This window comes from Salmo trutta, chromosome 12 (assembly GCF_901001165.1).
Source record: "Salmo trutta chromosome 12, fSalTru1.1, whole genome shotgun sequence".
Taxonomy (NCBI): Eukaryota; Metazoa; Chordata; class Actinopteri; order Salmoniformes; family Salmonidae; genus Salmo; species Salmo trutta.
Window position 1 is genome coordinate 81,349,749 of NC_042968.1, and position 19,510 is coordinate 81,369,258.

At 40.7% G+C, this 19,510-nt stretch overlaps 1 protein-coding gene across 2 annotated transcripts; it reads left to right on the forward strand.

Moving 5' to 3' along the window:
• Nucleotides 1–750: 750 nt before the first annotated feature.
• On the forward strand, nucleotides 751–19,222 carry LOC115204383 (lipase member H). Of its 2 annotated transcripts, none has more exons than XM_029769906.1 (11): nucleotides 751–872; nucleotides 2,574–2,637; nucleotides 2,916–3,286; nucleotides 3,395–3,503; nucleotides 3,654–3,755; nucleotides 3,855–3,944; nucleotides 4,092–4,259; nucleotides 4,588–4,677; nucleotides 4,984–5,092; nucleotides 5,210–5,383; nucleotides 18,362–19,222. In XM_029769906.1, the coding sequence occupies exons 2-11, from the start codon at nucleotides 2,580–2,582 to the stop codon at nucleotides 18,444–18,446; spliced, it is 1,356 nt and encodes a 451-aa protein (XP_029625766.1). In that variant the 5' UTR covers nucleotides 751–872; nucleotides 2,574–2,579; the 3' UTR covers nucleotides 18,447–19,222. The 2 variants fall into 2 exon arrangements, with proteins under 2 accessions (XP_029625766.1, XP_029625768.1); XM_029769908.1 differs by having other exon boundaries at nucleotides 768–867; nucleotides 2,572–2,637.
• The last annotated feature ends 288 nt before the right edge of the window (nucleotides 19,223–19,510 follow it).

Below are 19,510 nucleotides of genomic sequence, written 5' to 3' on the forward strand. Positions count from 1 at the left end.
ATGATTGACAGAGGAAGAACAATGATTCCAAGCACCACCCTCCTTTTGAAGCTTCCAGTATGTTATTTGAACTCAATCAGTGATCTCCAGCCTTGTCCTCGTCAACACTCACACCTGTGTTAACGAGAGAATCACTGACATGATGTCAGCTGGTCCTTTTGTGGCAGGGCTGAAATGCAGTCAAAATGTTTTGGGGGGATTCAGTTCATTTGCATGGCAAAGAGGGACTTTGCAATTAATTGCAATTTATCTGATCACTCTTCATAACATTCTGGAGTATATGCAAATTGCCATCATACAAACTGAGGCAGCAGACTTTGTGAAAATTAATATTTGTGTCATTCTCAAAACTTTTGGCCACGACCGTACCTATGTGTCTCTAATGCTCTTAATAAAATATACAACTTTTTGACAAGAGATAATTGTGTTTTTATGGCAAGTGAAAATGTCAAGGTCTCTTCTGATTGTTCTACCAGCAGGTTGCAGAGTTGATTATTATTCTTTAATTATTTGTTACTTTTATTTCTTTCTTTTTTTAGGTATTTTTCTTAAAACTGCATTTTTGGTTAAGGGCTTGTAAGTAAGCATTTCACAGTAAGGTCTACACTGTATTCAGCGCGTGTGACAAATACAGTTTGATTTGATTTGATAGATACTACATAGCTATCTCAGCAACCTGAGTAGGAATGTGTCAAATGATGTCCTTGGGCAGGGGGGTGTGGCCAGGCTAGAACAGTGGGAGTTTATATCGCTCTGCGGTCTCACCTCTTTTACTTTCTCTAGTGAACACAGACACGCAGACATGAATAGAGGGCTCTGGACCTCTTGACACACTGAGTCCAGGGAAACAGTGCTCCCAAGGTAACAACAAGGTAAGACTTCCACAATGTCTCAATTCCTCTCTGCTTATCTCTCTCATACTCCCTATATCTCTCCCTGAATAAGGTTTTTAAAGCTTTTTCAGCAGTATTATTATTCTATGACAGAGTAGATTGTTGGCAGAGCAGACTACAGCATGTACACTATGGAGAATGGCATTACGGCAGGGTTTTTATTACTGTAAACATGTGAGGTCTAATCATATAAATAAAACACGTTGTCTGAGAGCAACATGTACAGGCATTGTTCTTCTGATTGTGTGGATTGCTTTTAACCTTTTTTTAATTTCTAATTACTGAATATTAAAACCTACAATCTACCTGCAGTGAAGCCATTCAACATTTACATTACATTCAGTCATCTAACCGGCTCCCGGTTGTGTGGATTATTAGCTTTGTGTTTTGACGACAATCCAGCTCAGTACATGACCACAACCAAGAAGTTTTACATTTACATTAACATTTAAGTCATTTAGCAGACGCTCTTATCCAGAGCGACTTACAAATTGAGTTTTGAACACAACCACAAGGATTAACCACAAGGTTTCACACTGATGGCCAAGCAGTGTCGTTGTCACAGGGTAGATCAACGGTGTTATTACTGCATTAGGTTATGTGGTCTGAAACCATTTTCTTCCTTTTACCAAATTCCTTTTTATCTCTCTCTCATACACATACACATACACACACTTACTTTTATGCATGCTATAGGCTTACACATTTTTCGTTTTTATTCAAAACTGTACTAACACAAAGATTGGATCCCTTTCTCATACAAACAGGAAGTGAAACTGTAGGCGGGAGGGTGAGGCAACTTTGGAAGTTACTGTCACTTGAGTTCCAAAGAATGCAATGATAATGTGCTTATATCTGTGCTACTAATTAGGAAGGTCTCTGTGCTGTCTTAGTGGTGAGCACAAATATCAATAATGCAATATGATATCATTATTGTTTGAGCAAGGCATATCAAGATATTGTTTAATCCTTGCTGTTAACTTACACTTTTATGTAAAAGAGCATACATGACTGTTCCGGCCATCAAACCCTCTCACAGGCTCTCAGTTTCGCATACTTAACTGCCTGCTGATGGCTTCCCATTGTATTCAAACTGACTGGGAAGGTTAGGACCCCAGAAAATTCATACCTGACCCAATGGACAATCAGCAAGCAGTTGTCTGAATTTCACAAGCCTTTGAAGTGAAGCCCACACAGTCCACACAATGTTATTCATTCAAACCAATGTGATATCGACATCGGTTAGACAGAATGCAGCTGATACTTGCCATATCAGTGCCCGTCAGTAATGCCTATCACTGTTTGAGTTGAATGCAGGATCAGTCAGGAAGAATGTCTTCCGATCTCCTCATTCATTTTATTGTAACAATGAAGAAAGCCACACACATGGGATCACACACTGCAGAATCAGGATTAGAAAACTACCAAGTAAATTACCTAGTGCTGATCTGTCATTACATTTACATGACCAGAGTGCTGCTTCAGTATCAACCTATGTCCATGAGTTGTTCTGATGACAGAGTAACTCTCCAGTGAGGATTGGGGGACACTTCTCAAAAATAGCTCACTAGCTTTAGAGAACGTACGCTTTTCGAAATCTTCCCTATTTTGCCTACTCTACAAGTTTACACATGCCCTTATTGATTCACCCTGTTTTATGACATTTTGTAACCATTGCAGACCTGAATGATGATCTTTTGGTGGTTCCTGGCACTGCTGCTGGGATCTGTTGAAATATATAGAGGTATGGTGACCTTACACACATGCATGCACACACACACATACACACACACTTGATTAAGTGCACTTTAACTGTGCTACACATAGGGTGGGGACATCAAATAATACCCCCCCCCCCCCCAGCTATTGGCAGACCATTTGTAAACTTTAAATCATCACATAAATAGGCTGTGTAAGCAGTCACTTAAAAGAAAAGCTGCTTATGTTACTTCCCAATCAGCAATGACGGTGATTTCTTCTTTCTGACTCTCTCTCTTTCCCCTTGACTAACCCTGTCTCCAGCCCATGAATGTGATGTGTTCACTTATCTGGACTTTTATCACGCTTTAATTGGAACCAGTCTGTATGTGAAGCTGTTGCTGTACACCAGAGCTAATCTGACCTGTGGTCAGGAGCTGTCCCACCATAACCTGTCAGCCCAGCCCCAGTTCAACCTCACCAAGCCCACCACTTTTGTAGTTCATGGCTACCGTCCTACGGGCGCTCCGCCCAACTGGTTGAATAACATCATAGAGCAGCTGTTGGCCCGCGGAGACATGAATGTCCTGGTGGTGGACTGGAACCGCGGAGCTGCCAATATCAACTACCTGAAAGTTGTGACCTACTCACGACATACAGCGGACAACCTCACTGCCTTCATCCAAAACATGCAGGTTAAGAATGGGTGCTTAGTCTGAATACCTAACATATGTGATGAGGGCCAAATGTATTACTTTGTACTAACAGTGTAGTATTTCTTTTGCCTGTTTTGTCTGTGTCAGGAGAATGGTGCCTCTCTTAGTTCCATCCATATGATTGGGCTCAGTCTAGGAGCTCACATCACAGGCTTTGTTGGAGCCAAGTTCAATGGCAAAATTGGGAGGATCACAGGTTAGAATACATTTTCTGTTTCTTCTTTATTGTTTTTATTATGGATACAAACTTTAGAAGCCTTTTTAAACCTTGAATACAATACAAGTTTGAAAAGAGTGATAAAATGAAAATCCTACATCTGTACTGATCTGATATTGACCTGATCAGCTGTAGATCCAGCGGGGCCTCAGTTCAACGGGAAACCCCCTGAGGATCGTCTGGACCCTACAGATGCACAGTTCGTGGACGTTGTGCACACAGACATGGATGGTATGTGCCTCTACTTGCCTGTTTGGTTTAATACAATGGGAATCATGTAGTCATGTGATGTGTTTCCTGTTCTGTCACGTGTTCATTGTGCGTTACCAGCATTTGGTTTCAGGAAGCCTTTGGGCCACATTGATTTCTATGCTAACGGTGGAGCCGACCAGCCTGGCTGTCCACTGACCATCTTATCAGGTAAGTTGCTTAGTAAGAGACCGTCCTTCAAATGATACATAAGAAATGAATTCAACATGTGTATCACATAGTTTATTCCTGTAATGGTAAATACATCACTGATGTCCTCTAAATCCATCCTCAGTTCTCCCCTTCCTACTCTCCCAGGGTCCAGCTATTTTAAGTGTGACCACCAGAGATCAGTACTCCTCTATCTGGGTTCCTTGAACCGGACCTGTAACATCAGGGCCTTCCCCTGCACCTCCTACACTGACTTCCTGGACGGACTTTGCATGGACTGTGATCAATTCAAACCTGCCGGATGCCCTGTATTTGGTGGGCCCTCTAACTCCCCTTAGATTCATGAGTTTCATCTCATTAAAAGCTTTTTTTAATCACATAAATAATCACATAAAGATGTGATAGTTTACCTACTCGCCAAAATGAAGGCCTTAATTAAGCTAATGTACATTACTGAATCGCACATAGGCTGCACTTACACATGCAGCCCAATTCAGATCACATCAGATCTTTTCACATCAGATATTTTTCAGAGATGCCTGTCCAATCGCAACCATAGTTCTCAATGTGAAACGCAATCTGTTTTTGGAAGGCAGTGTCCCTTCACATAGACATAACATGGCTGTTTTATCTGTTATTTCAGGTTATGACATCATAGAGTGGAAGGAGTCTCTGGTGCCTCTGCGGCAAACCAAGGCTTTCTTCACCACCAATAAACAGACACCATACTGCCGTAAGATGATAATCATCAGCTTGCACACACATTTGACCTCTAAAGAGAGACTTGCCGGGAATACTGTTGTACATAATGGCCAGTCATTTTTCTGTGATGGTCTTCCTGGTCTAGCTTTGCGTGCCTGGCTTATTTTAACTGATCAGGCAAAACGTACAGTATAGCAAGACTAACAAGAGCTCTGTAAAAGTTGTTAAAATATGTTGCTGTGCCTATTCAATGAATGGAAACGTACAGAGATCTGTAACTAGGTCATTGGTCAGAGGAAATCAAATGAATGTATGTACTTTTTGACCTCTCTCTCAGAGACAAACTATTGGGTGGACATTGTAACATGGAACAGTGATCCTCGCTGGGGCTACATCACCATAAAACTGCACAATGGTAGTGAGGTGACAGAGGCAACAATAAACCAGTAAGTAACTATGTACTCACTGTATCATTACCAAAACAACACATACTGTACATACAGTATACACTCTGGGACACTCTGGGGAATCTCATTAACATCTCATATGCTCTCGTTCTTCAGTAAAGCATCCAGTTTTAATAAGTACTCAGAGACCCGATTACTGGCCCAGTTTGAAAAAGACCTTCAGAAAGTCCACAAGATCTCAATCAAATTCTCCAGGGTGAATGTATTTAAACCTAAGTACAAACTACGGGTGCTCCGAATCCGTCTCACACACCTGGAGCGCAAAGACAGGTCAGTGTTCCGTCACATCCTCTTTCCTCTCAGGCTTCTATCACGTGTCAACTATTTTCTACGTGGCACCTTTTCTTTTACTTTTCCCTTTCATGTTGTTGGAAAAGGTTGATAGCAATTATAATTTGATTAAAATTGGAAATGTTAAATAAACCTTGTGTGAAGTAAAATGTGAATACTGCCGATGCAAGGGATCTTTTGGGGTTGAGAGAAGAGTAAAAGGTCTGTTGTTGCAACAGGAAATTATACTTAGATAATGACATCCTGTTTATCTGCAGTTTGAGGTATACTATAGAAATGTTATATATTCCATTTGAAAAGCAGCGTATGTTAAAAAAGGAGCAAGGTTTTATACCCAGAGAGATAGCATATGCACACTTAGAGACACACATAAATCATTGTATACAGTAAGTGCACCCATCCAAAATTGGTCCATTTGGAGTTCTGTACTGTTGAGGACTTTCTGAGAATGGTGCTGTACGTATGGTGCTGTTTCGTATGGTATGTATTAATCCATTTAGTACGATATGTTACAAATTTGCACAATATGTTATGAATTTGCTAAACGTATGACGTTACAAATTCCAATTTGTTGTGGCTAATGTTAGCTAAGTGGCTAGGTGTCTAACGCTAACATTAGCTAGCCCTAGGTCTTAGGGTTAAGAGAAAGATCAGGAAACATGTTTTGTTTTGTTCATGTATTTAACTCCTTATTTGTCACTTAACAGTCTAAGCCCTGTTTAGCCCAAACAAATGCATTGAATAACAGATTCACTACATGGAACAACAGATAGTCCCACCCCAAAAATATTAAGGAAGTTTGTTCTGTCTATCCTATATCAGAGAGAAGAAAAATACATGTAAAAAATGTTTTATCTAACTAAACAGTCTCCATACAGTGCCTTCGGAAAGTATTCAGAACCCTTGACTTTTTCCACATTTTGTTACATTACAGCCTTATTATAAAATGGATTAAATAGTTTTTTTCCCCCTCATCAATCTACACACAATACCACATACTGACAAATCAAAAACAGGTTTTTAGAAATGTTTGCTAATTTATTAGCAAAAAGTATCAGACTCAGTACTTTGTTGAAGCACCTTTGGGAGCGATTACAGCATCGAGCCTTCTTGGGTATGACGCTACAAGCTTGGCACACCTGTATATGGGGAGTTTCTCCCATTCTTCTCTGTAGATCCTCTCAAGCTCTGTCAGGTTGGATTGGGAGCATTGCTGCACAGATATTTTCAGGTCTCTCCAGAGATGTTCGATCAGCTTCAAGTCCGGGCTCTGGCTGGGCCACTCAAAGACATTCAGAGACTAGTCCCGAAGCCACTCCTGTGTTGTCTTGGCTGTGTGCTTAGGGTTGTTGTCCTGTTGGAAGGTGAACCTTCACCCCAGGCTGAGGTCTTGAGTGCTCTGGAGCAAGTTCTCATTAAGGATCTCTCTGTATTTTGCTCTGTTCATCTTTGCCTCGATCCTGACTAGTTACTGCCACTGAAAAAACATCCCCACAGCATGATGCTGCCACCACCTTGCTTCACTGTAGGGATGGTGCCAGGTTCCTCCAGAAGTGATGCTTGGCATTCAGGCCAAAGAGTTCAATCTTGATTTCATCAGATCAGAGAATCTTGTTTCTCATGGCCAAGAGTGTGCAAAGCTGTCATCAAGGCAAAGGGTGGGTACTTTGAAGAATCTCAAATATAAAATATATTTTGATTTGTTTAGCACTTTTTTGGTTACATGATTCCATGCGTTATTTCATAGTTTTGATGTCTTCAGTATTATTCTACAATATAGAAAATAGTCAAAATAAAGAAAAACTCTGGAATGAGTAGGTGTGTCCAAATTTTGACTGGTACTGTATATACTGTATAAATAAATATATATTTTTTTTCATTGTTGGACATGAAAGACTGTAAAAACACCAGGAAATCAGCTCCAATTTATTTTAATTTTGTTCATCTGTTCCCAAGTATTCCGATGCATAATAGAAAGGCACGTGATCGTATACAAATGTACGCAAGGTTTGAAATTATTGTTTTAGTCAAATTATATTATAACTGTTTGGGCTTCTTGCATTCAATTTGTAGTCTACAAATTATTTGTAATTATGTTCCAGACCATCTGCTCAAGAAAAAAATTTGGCCTGTGGCTGAATCTAGTTTATGATCCCTGACATACATTATCCCAAAATGGTGTCAGTTTGTTTTTTGAATCCCTAACAGAGATGTGACATTTCGTGGTGCATTACATGCATTCTGACAGGAGTGAAGTAAGTCCTATAGATTATCTTAAATAGCATTATTTTATGTTTTAGGTTGTAGGGCAGGTATGAACATTTTCACATATCTGTGACCAATGGTTCTCCTCAATTTCTTTCTTTAGATCCGTTTCCCATTTTTCCCTTATGTTCTGAACCATCAGGTAGAGTTTTAATCAACCCATAATATAACTTTAATCAACTTCTTTGTTGTAGCAGCTTCTTTCAGTATTTTTTCTGTGCTAGAGGCCTTAGGTTTATCCAGATTCTGTTGAAGCGATTAAATAAGATTTCAGAGTTGTAAGAACTTAAAGAAATTGGCCTCGGATAATACAACTCTTTTTTGTTATTGATTGAATGGCAGTAGAGATAAAAAAAATTCACGATGCCACTTTGGAACCAGAACTTAAAGGTGTTGTCATTAAACACTGGATGTAAGGGGGGGGTTATTCCAAATAGGGGTGACTGGCTATATTGGTTCTTTCCACTTCATGAATTTATGTACATTTTCCCAAATACTTATGGTATTGAGAATCAAATCAAACTTTATTTGTCACAAGCCCCAAAAACAGCAGGTTACTGTGAAAATCTTACTTACAAGCCCTTAACCAACAAAACAGTTCAAGAAAGAGTTAAGAAACTATTTACCAAATAAACTAAAGTAAAAAATTATAAAAAGTAACACAATAAAATAACAGTAACGAGGCTATATACCAGGGGTACCGGTGCCGAGTCAATGTGCGAGGGTACAGGTTAGTCTAGGTAATTGGTACAAGTAGGTAGGGGTAAAGTGACTATGCATACAGTTGAATTCGGAAGATTACATACACCTTAGCCAAATTCATTTAAACTCAGTTTTTCACAATTCCTGACATTTAATCCTAGTAAATATTCCCTGTCTTAGGTCAGTTGGGATCACCACTTTACTTTAAGAATGTGAAATGTCAGAATAATAGTAGAGAGAATGATTTATTTCAGCTTTTATTTCTTTAATCACATTCCCAGTGGGTCAGAAGTTTACATGCACTCAATCAGTATTTGGTAGCATTGCCTTTAAATTGTTTCACTTGGGTCAAACGTTTTGGGTAGCCTTCCACAAGCTTCCCACAATACGTTTGGTGAATTTTGGCCCATTTCTCCTGACAGAGCTGGTCAGGTTTGTAGGCCTCCTTGCTCACACATGCTTTTTCAGTTCTGCCCACACATTTTATATAGGAATGAGGTCAGGGCTTTGTGATGGCCACTCCAATACTTTGACTTGGTTATCCTTAAGCCATTTTGCCACAACTTTGGAAGAATGCTTGGGGTCATTGTTCATTTGGAAGACCCATTTGCAACCAAGCTTTAACTTCCTGACTGATGTCTTGAGATGTTGCTTCAATATATCCACCTAATTTTCCTTCATGATGCCATCTATTTTGAGAAGTGCACCAGTCCCTCCTGCAGCAAAGCACCCCCACAACATGATGCTGCCACCCCCGTGCTTCACGGTTGGGATGGTGTTCTTCGGCTTGCAAGCCTCCCCCTTTTTCCTCCAAACATAACGACGGTCAATATGGCCAAACAGTTCTATTTTTGTTTCATCAGACCAGAGGACATTTCTCAAAAAAGTACAATCTTTGTCCCCATGTGCAATTGCAGACCGCAGTCTGGCTTTTTTATGGCGGTTTTGGAGCAGTGGCTTCTTCCTTGCTGAGCGGCCATTCAGGTTATGTCGATATAGGGCTTGTTTTACTGTGGATATAGATACTTTGTACCTGTTTCCTCCAGCATCTTCACAAGGTCCTTTGCTGTTGTTCTGAGATTGATTTGCACTTTTCACACCAAAGTACATTCATCTCTAAGAGACAGAACGCGTCTCCTTCCTGAGCGGTATGACGGCTGTGTGGTCCCACGGTGTTTACAGTGAGGGAAAAAAGTATTTGATCCCCTGCTGATTTTGTACGTTTGCCCACTGACAAACAAATGATCAGTGTATAATTTTAATGGTAGGTTTATTTGAACAGTGAGAGACAGAATAACAACAAAAAAATCCAGAAAAAAGCTTGTCAAAAATGTTATAAATTGATTTGCATTTTAATGAGGGAAATAAGTATTTGACCCCCTCTCAATCAGAAAGAATTCTGGCTCCCAGGTGTCTTTTATACAGGTAACAAGCTGAGATTAGGAGCACACTCTTAAAGGGAGTGCTCCTAATCTCAGCTTGTTACCTGTATAAAAGACACCTGTCCACAGAAGCAATCAATCAATCAGATTCCAAACTCTCCACCATGGCCAAAACCAAAGAGCTCTCCAAGGATGTCAGGGACAAGATTGTAGACCTACACACGGCTGGAATGGGCTACAAGACCATCGCCAAGCAGCTTGGTGAGAAGGTGACAACAGTTGGTGCGATTATTCGCAAATGGAAGAAACACAAAAGAACTGTCACTCTCCCTCGGCCTGGGGCTCCATGCAAGATCTCACCTCGTGGAGTTGCAATGATCATGAGAACGGTGAGGAATCAGCCCAGAACCACACGGGAGGATCTTGTCAATGATCTCAAGGCAGCTGGGACCATAGTCACCAAGAAAACAATTGGTAACACACTACGCCGTGAAGGACTGAAATCCTGCAGCGCCCGCAAGGTCCCCCTGCTCAAGAAAGCACATATACATGCCCGTCTGAAGTTCACCAATGAACATCTGAATGATTCAGAGGACAACTGGGTGAAAGTGTTGTGGTCAGATGAAACCAAAATGGAGCTATTTGGCATCAACTCAACTCGCCGTGATTGGAGGAGGAGGAATGCTGCCTATGACCCCAAGAACACCATCCCCACCGTCAAACATGGAGATGGAAACATTATGATTTGGGGGTGTTTTTCTGCTAAGGGGACAGGACAACTTCACCGCATCAAAGGGACGATGGACGGGGCCATGTACCGTCAAATATTGGATGACAACCTCCTTCCCTCAGCCAGGGCATTGAAAATGGGTCGTGTATGGGTATTCCAGCATGACAATGACCCAAAACACACGGCCAAGGCAACAAAGGAGTGGCTCAAGAAGAAGCACATTAAGGTCCTGGAGTGGCCTAGCCAGTCTCCAGACCTTAATCCCATAGAAAATCTGTGGAGGGAGCTGAAGGTTCGAGTTGCCAAACGTCAGCCTCGAAACCTTAATGACTTGGAGAAGATCTGCAAAGAGGAGTGGGACAAAATCCCTCCTGAGATGTGTGCAAACCTGGTGGCCAACTACAAGAAACGTCTGACCTCTGTGATTGCCAACAAGGGTTTTGCCACCAAGTACTAAGTCATGTTTTGCAGAGGGGTCAAATACTTATTTCTCTCATTAAAATGCAAATCAATTTATAACATTTTTGACATGCGTTTTTCTGGATTTTTTTGTTGTTATTCTGTCTCTCACTGTTCAAATAAACCTACCATTAAAATTATAGACTGATAATTTCTTTGTCAGTGGGCAAACGTACAAAATCAGCAGGGGATCAAATACTTTTTTCCCTCACTTTATTCTTGCGTACTATTGTTTGTACAGATGAACGTGGTACCTTCAGGCGTTTGGAAATCGCTCCCAAGGATGAACCAGACTTGTGGAGGTCTACAATTTGTTTTCTGAGGTCTTGGCTGATTTCTTTTGATTTTCCCATGATGTCAAGCAAAGAGGCACTGAGTTTGAAGGTAGGCCTTGAAATACATCCACAGGTACACCTCCAATTGACTCAAATGATGTCAATTAGCCCATCAGAAGCTTCTAAACCCATGACATCATTTTCTGGAATTTTCCAAGATGTTTAAAGGCACAGTCAGCTGAGTGTCTGTAAACTTCTGACCCACTGGAATTGTGATACAGTGTATTATAAGTGAAATAATCTGTCTGTAAACAATTGTTGGAAAGATTACTTGTGTCATGCACAAAGTAGATGTCCTAACCGACTTGCCAAAACTTTAGTTTGTTAACAAGACATTTGTGGAGTGATTGAAAAATGAGTTTTAATGACTGAAACCTAAGTGTATGTAAACTTCCAACATCAACTGTAGGTAATAAACAGAGAGTAGCAACAGTGTAAAAACAAATATGTGGAAGGGGTCAATATAAATAGTCTGGGTGGCCATTTTATTAATTGTTCAACAGTCTTATTGATTGTTGGATTGTCTGTTTTTTTCATCAACGCCATGGACCTGAAATATTAAGTATATTTTAGATCATACAGTATTACATTTGTGGCTTCGATACTCCTCCATGCACAAGGATAGTCTGCTGTCCTTTGAACGCAGTTGTGCAGTAATACATCTTCATATGAGGTAGTCCAAGACCTCCAGCTGTATAGGGTAAGTTTAAAACAGTCAATTTGACTCTTGGGGTTTTCCATTCCAAATAAAGTTGGAGAGCAGGCCATTTATTCTATTTAAAAAGTTGGATGGAATTGAAATGGCAAGGCCTGGAAAAAATACATCAACCTTCGTAATATATTCATTTTGATTATGTTGACCCTACCTAACATAGAAATAGGGAGAGATCTCCATCGCTGAAACAGATTCAAACCTATCTATTAAAGGAGAGTAATTGATTGTATATGCCTCCTCCATACTGCATGGTATAAGTACACCCAGGTATTGCATATGTGTGTTTGTCCATTTCCACTTAAATGTACTTTCTAAGCAGAAATATATATTATTTCAGTTTTATCCCAATTCACTTTGAATCCTGATACAGCACCATAGATGTCCAACAGATACATAAAGTAAAATGTCAGATAAATAAAGTAAAATGTAATCTGCATACAATGATATTTCATGTTGATCTCCACCAATCTCTATGCCCCAGATTGAGCCATGATTTCTAATTATTGATGCTAGGGGGGATCTGTGGCTAGAGAAAATAAATAACGAGACAAAGGTCTTCCCTGTCTTGTCCCTCTTGATAACTTAAATGATTCAGAGATCTGTCCATTTGTTTGTAAAGACACTTTGGGGAAATTTGTACAATAGTTCAATCCACTAAATAAAAACCGGACCAAAGCCAAACATTTTTAAGACAGCCACCAAATATGCACATTACACCATATGGAATGATGGATTATGAAGTTATAAAGTACAAATTATAAAGTACGAAAATGTATGCACTCACTACTGTAAGTGTAAGTCGCTCTAGGGAAGAGCATCTGCTAAATGACTAAAATGTAAATGTAATTATATTGAAAAAACTGCAGCGATTGTCTGAAAACCCTATTTGATCTGAGTGAATCAAATAAAAATGTTTTTCTTTGCGAAAAGCCAATACTTTAGCAATGATTTTGTCATCCACATTCAAAATTGATACTGGGCGGAAGGCTCTGCATTACTTTATTTTTAAGTAGCGGGATTGTAGCCAAACATAATGACTGGGGAAGTAAAAAGAATTCTAGTGCTACTGTGAGCATAAGTAACATTGGCTTTAATAATTTGGGACAAAAATGTCTATAAAATTCGCTTGGAATTGATCATTACCAGGAGATTTCCCAATTTGTAGATTATTGATGGCCTCCAATAGTTCACATGGGGTAATGTTTCTATCCATATACATTTTCTCTGGTGCACTTATAATTGGTAAAACGGCCTTAAGGAAATCGTCTATATCCTCCTTTGAACTTCTGTTTTTCAGATTGATACAGTTTGTGATAGAATGTTTTTAAGACCGAGTTCACTTTAGAAGGATCCATTGTTATACTACCATCTTTGGTTTGAATGTTATACGGTAGATGGGACATTCCTCTTCCTTAACTTATTGGAGTTCATGTCAGCAATCCCTGCAGATCGGGTGCTTATTGTGTTATATTCAAGCTTCAAAGTGTTCCAACTGTTGAAGGAATTCAACATTTCTATCCAAATTGTGTTTTCTTTCTAAGTTGTGGATTTTCTGTTCTATTATTCTATATGGGTCTTGTTTTTCTCATGTTTAGAGTAAGACATGATACAATCTCTTGCTTTATCAGATTCCCAGACAATAGTTGGGCATACTTCATTTTATAAATGTTTTTCCAAAAACATGTCTTTCTGTGTTTAGTAACATTGTGTTAAATCGTTATCTTTTTGCTTTTGAGCTTAAACATAAAGGACTAAGGGCTATGGTCCGTAATTATTTTTGGAAATGCACTATATATATACATATATATATATATATATATATATGGACAACCCTTCAAATTAGTGGATTCGACTATTTCAGCCACACCCGTTGCTGACAGCTGTATTAAATCCAGCACACATCCATACAATCTCCATAGACAAACATTGGCGGTAGAATGGCCCGTACTGAAGAGCTCAGTGGCTTTCAACGTGGGACCATCATAGGATGCCACCTTTTCTGCCCTGCTAGAACTGCCCTGGTCAACTGTAAGTGCTGTTATTGTAAAATGGAAATGTCTAGCAGCAACAATGGCTCAGCCGCAAAGTGGTAGGCCACACAAGCTCACAGGACGGGACCACTGAGTGCTGAAGCACGTACTGCGTAAAAATAATCTGTCCTCGGTTGCAACACTTACTACAGAGTTCCAATCTGCCTCTGAAAGCAATGTAAGCACAATAACTGTTCGTCGGGAAGCTTCATGAAATGGGTTTCCATGGCCGAGAAACCGTACACATGCCTAAGATCACCATGCGCAATGCTGAGCGTCGGCTGGAGTGGTGTAAAGCTCACCGCCATTGGACTGGAGCAGTGGAAACATGTTCTCTGGAGGGATGAATCACGCTTCACCATCTGGCAATCCGACAGACGAATCTGGGTTTGGCGGATGCCGGGAGAACACTACCTGCCCGAATGCATTGTGCCAACTGTAAAGTTTGATGGTGGAGGAATAATAGTCTGGGGCTTTTTTTAATGGTTCGGGCTAGGCTCTTTAACGCGTTAGCATATAATGCCATTCTAGACAATTCTGTGCTTCCAACATTGTGGCAACAGTTTGGGGAAGGCCCTTTCCTGTTTCAGTGTGACAATGCCCCTGTGCACAAAGCGACCTCCATACAGAAATTGTTTATCCAGATCGGTGTGGAAAAACTTGACTGGCCTGGAAAGGGCCCTGACCTCAACCCCATCATACACCTTTGGGAGGAATTGGAACGCCGACTGCGAGCCAGGCCTAATCACACAACATCAGTGCCCGACCTCACTAATGCTATTGTGGCTGAATCGAAGCAAGTGCCCGCAACAATGTTCCAACATCTAGTCGAAAGCCTTCCCAGAAGAGTGGAGGCTGTTATAGCAGCAAAAGGTCAAAACATTGATACAACAGTAGCTAAGATGGGGAGAAGTAAATCAATAATAAAGCGCTGCTCTACCTTCGTAACAGCACTATCAACAACGCAGATCCTACAGGCCCTGGTTTTGTCGCACCTGGACTACTGTTCAGTCGTGTGGTCAGGTGCCACAAAAAAGGACTTAGGAAAGTTGCAATTGGCTCAAAACAGGGCAGCACGGCTGGCCCTTGGATGTACAGAGAGATTGACTTCATCACTACTTGTTTTTATGAGAGGTATTGACATGTTGAATGCACCGAGCTGTCTGTTTGAACTGCTGGCGCACAGCTTGGACACCCATGCATACCCCACAAGACATGCCACAAGAGGTCTCTTCACAGTCCTCAAGTCCAGAACAGACTATGGGAGGCCCACAGTACTACATAGAGCCATAACCATATCTACATACTACCTCAATCAGCCTGACTAACCGGTGTCTGTATGTAGCCTTGCTACTTTTACAGCCTCACTACTGTATATAGCCTGTCTTTTTACTATTGTTTTATTTCTTTACCTACCTATTGTTCACCTAATACCTTTTTTGCACTATTGGTTAGAGCCTGTAAGTAAGCATTTCACTGTAAGGTCTACACCTGTTGTATTCAGCGCATGTGACAAATAAACTTTGATTTGATTTGACTATATGGAACTCTATTCCACATCAAGTAACTGATGCAAGTAGTAAAATTAGATAAAACAAACTGATTAAAATACACCTTATGGAACAGCAGGGACTGTGATGCAACACAAACATAGGCACAGACACATGCACACACACACACGATAACACGCGCACTATACACACACATACACTTGGATTTTGTACTGTAGATATGTGGTAGTGGTGGAGTAGGGGCCTGAGGGCACACAGTGTGTTGTGAAATCTGTGAATGTATTGTAATGTTTTTAAAATAGTATTAACTGCCTTCATTTTGCTGGACACCAGGAAGAGTAGCTGCTGCCTTGGCAGGGGATCCATAATAAATACAACTCCATATTAATTCCCATGATTTTGGAATGAGATGTTCGACGAGCAAGTGTCCACATACTTTTGGTCATGTAGTGTATGAAACACAGTCAATACAATACATTTAAAAAATGCCTAAAGCATTATGTATTGTCAAATAAATATTACATTTGTCATATACAGTGGGGAGAACAAGTATTTGATACACTGCCGATTTTGCAGGTTTTCCTACTTACAAAGCATGTAGAGGTATGTAATTTTTATCATAGGTACACTTCAACTGTGAGAGACGGAATCTAAAACAAAAATCCAGAAAATCACATTGTATGATTTTTAAGTACTTAATTTGCATTTTATTGCATGACATAAGTATTTGATCACCTACCAACCAGTAAGAATTCCGGCTCTCACAGACCTGTTCGTTTTTCTTTAAGAAGCCCTCCTGTTCTCCACTCATTACCTGTATTAACTGCACCTGTTTGAACTCGTTACCTGTATAGAAAACACCTGTCCACACACTCAATCAAACAGACTCCAACCTCTCCACAATGGCCAAGACCAGAGAGCTGTGTAAGGACATCAGGGATAAAATTGTAGACCTGCACAAGGCTGGGCTGGGCTACAGGACAATAGGCAAGCAGCTTGGTGAGAAGGCAACAACTGTTGGTGCAATTATTAGAAAATGGAAGAAGTTCAAGATGATGGTCAATCACCCTCGGTCTGGGGCTCCATGCAAGATCTCACCTTGTGGGGCATCAATGATCATGAGGAAGGTGAGGGATCAGCCCAGAACTACACGGCAGGACCTGGTCAATGACCTGAAGAGAGCTGGGACCACAGTCTCAAAGAAAACCATTAGTAACACACTACGCAATCATGGATTAAAATCCTGCAGCGCACGCAAGGTCCCCCTGCTCAAGTCAGTGCATGTCCAGGCCCGTCTGAAGTTTGTCAATGACCATCTGGATGATCCAGAGGAGGAATGGGAGAAGGTCATGTGGTCTGATGAGACAAAAATTGAGCTTTTTGGTCTAAAGTCCACTCGCCGTGTTTGGAGGAAGAAGAAGGATGAGTACAACCCCAAGAACACCATCCCAACCGTGAAGCATGGAGGTAGAAACATCATTCTTTGGGGATGCTTTTCTGCAAAGGGGACAGGACGACTGCACCGTATTGAGGGGAGGATGGATGGGGCCATGTATCGCAAGATCTTGGCCAACAACCTCCTTCCCTCAGTAAGAGCATTGAAGATGGGTCGTGGCTGGGTCTTCCAGCATGACAACAACCCGAAACACACAGCCAGGGCAACTAAGGAGTGGCTCCGTAAGAAGCATCTCAAGGTCCTGGAGTGGCCTAGCCAGTCTCCAGACCTGAACCCAATAGAAAAACTTTGGAGGGAGCTGAAAGTCCGTATTGCCCAGCGACAGCCCCGAAACCTGAAGGATCTGGAGAAGGTCTGTATGGAGGAGTGGGCCAAAATCCCTGCTGCAGTGTGTGCAAACAAAGGTTTCTGTACCAAATATTAAGTTCTGCTTTTCTGATGTATCAAATACTTATGTCATGCAATAAAATGCAAATGAATTACTTAAAAATCATACAATGTGATTTTTCTGGATTTTTGTTTTAGATTCCGTCTCACAGTTAAAGTGTACCTATGATAAAAATTACAGACCTCTACATGCTTTGTAAGTAGGAAACACTGCCGATTTTGCAGGTTATCAAATACTTGTTCTCCCCACTGTACGTGTGATAAAATGTAACCACATGGTCTTCTTTAAACCTGTTAAACTTGTTTTATTATTTCCAAACCTATTTCCATTAAAGAGTCAGACAAGTGCATGTCGTTTTACTCAGGACTTTTGTTCTAGTTAGTTGATTGAGGATTTTATAAATAATATTAATAAGATTTAATTTGTATAGCGCTTTTAATTACAGCAAGAATCTCAAAGACCCTCTTAAAACAACAACATTTCAGTTAGCCTATTGACAGTTCTGGCTGGAGGTGTTAAGAGTCCTGGTTTCTAGAAATGGTTCCACACCCAGCTGTCAAAAGTAAGTAGGAGTCTGTATAGTATCTCACTCTAGCCCTAGCCAGGCAAGGAGAGGTTGGTACTTAATGTTTACAGTAGAAGCCCTGCTCACAAGAGGGTGAGGTAGCATGGGTATTAGACTCTGGCGATCGCTCGCTATTCGGTAAGGCCCTTGGCACCGAGGCTTAGTCCAGACCCAAGCTGTGACCAGTCTGTCAAGGCAAAGAAGCCTTTTACGGGCCTCTTGGGATCAGGTACAAGGAATAACTGACTGCTGTGAGATAGGCAGGTCCGGGTTGAGTACCGATTCACGAGAGGAGAGATATAGTAGCTTTAACAATATGTGAAGTCACTGTTTCCTCTGTGCATTTTGCATAACATGTTCACCTCTCTTACTTCTCGTACCCTTTTACTAAATCATCTATGTCACCCTCTCTCACACAGGCCTCTCTGCCGCTATGACGTTCTCCTGGAGGACAACAGAGAGGTGACCTTCAGATCCATCCCCTGTGAGGAGTCCAACTTCTGAAACAATAACAGATACACAGTATGATGTAGAGTCAGCAGTGGCCATTTGATGGCTCTCTGGGTAAGTGGAGTGAGGTGGTTGACCCAGGTAGCCTACATGCTACTCACCCTCTGGTCCTTGTATTCAGTGGCTTAAGTCTAGTATGAGTCCAGGGCATTGTAAATGCGTGCAAGTGTGATGATTTTAATGAATGATATTGTATTCATTTATTAATTCTTAAAAAGTACTATGATGATTGTCTATCACTGAGACCACTGTGTGGTATATCTGTGGGAAACCACTACTACATACATATTTTATTAACGTAAGTACATTTGAAAGCCACGTCAATGGGTCATTACATGAAAAGAGTGCATTTTGTATCCCTTTGATATCTTAACCCCTCTATGGAAAGATGAGACTCTCTCGAACACGATTGTAGTCTCCGTTTTGCTCTATGACCCCCACAAGTGTCTTGGGACTCGTCTGTCAGTAAATATCAGTTGTTTTGCTCTAGGACCTCACAAGACTTGCCTGAAGGTCCCCCGGTACCGGTTGAAAAACATTTATGGAAGTAAATATGGAGACTGTTTAGTGCCAGAAATAAGGGTTAAATACTTGTTCCCTGCTCTTTCTTATATCGCTCAGATATACGACAGACACTTAAGAACAAACTTCCTTTAGATTCTTTTTTTTGGGGGGGGGCGCCTGTCTGTTTTTCCCCATGTAGTGAATTGGTTATTCAATGCATTTGTATGGGCTAATAGCAGTAAGGCCAAATAAAAATGTTCATAAAATTGTTTTATATATATTTTAAATTCTAAATCAAATAGCTAAATAATCCTTAGTATGACCTTAAAACAATTCCATATAGCTTAGTAGACCCCCCCCCCCCCCCCCCCCCCGCCCACCCACACACACACTTAGACAGGGCTTAGACTGTTTAGTGCCAAAAATAAGGGGTTAAATACATATCACATGGAGAATTCAATACAGATTTTTTATATGAATAAAGACTTTCTAAAGTGCCAAAATGAAGCATTTCCTCTGACTTCTTGGAAGATTTTAACTGACTTGACCCCAAC

Coding starts and splice junctions, on each gene's coding strand:
- LOC115204383 (XM_029769906.1), top strand. CDS start 2,580: ATGATGATCTTTTGGTGGTTCCTGGCACTGCTGCTGGGATCTGTTGAA. Junction 4,678..4,983: donor TAAACAGACACCATACTGCC/GTAAGATGATAA, acceptor CCTCTCTCTCAG/AGACAAACTATTGGGTGGAC. Junction 5,384..18,361: donor CACCTGGAGCGCAAAGACAG/GTCAGTGTTCCG, acceptor TCTCTCACACAG/GCCTCTCTGCCGCTATGACG.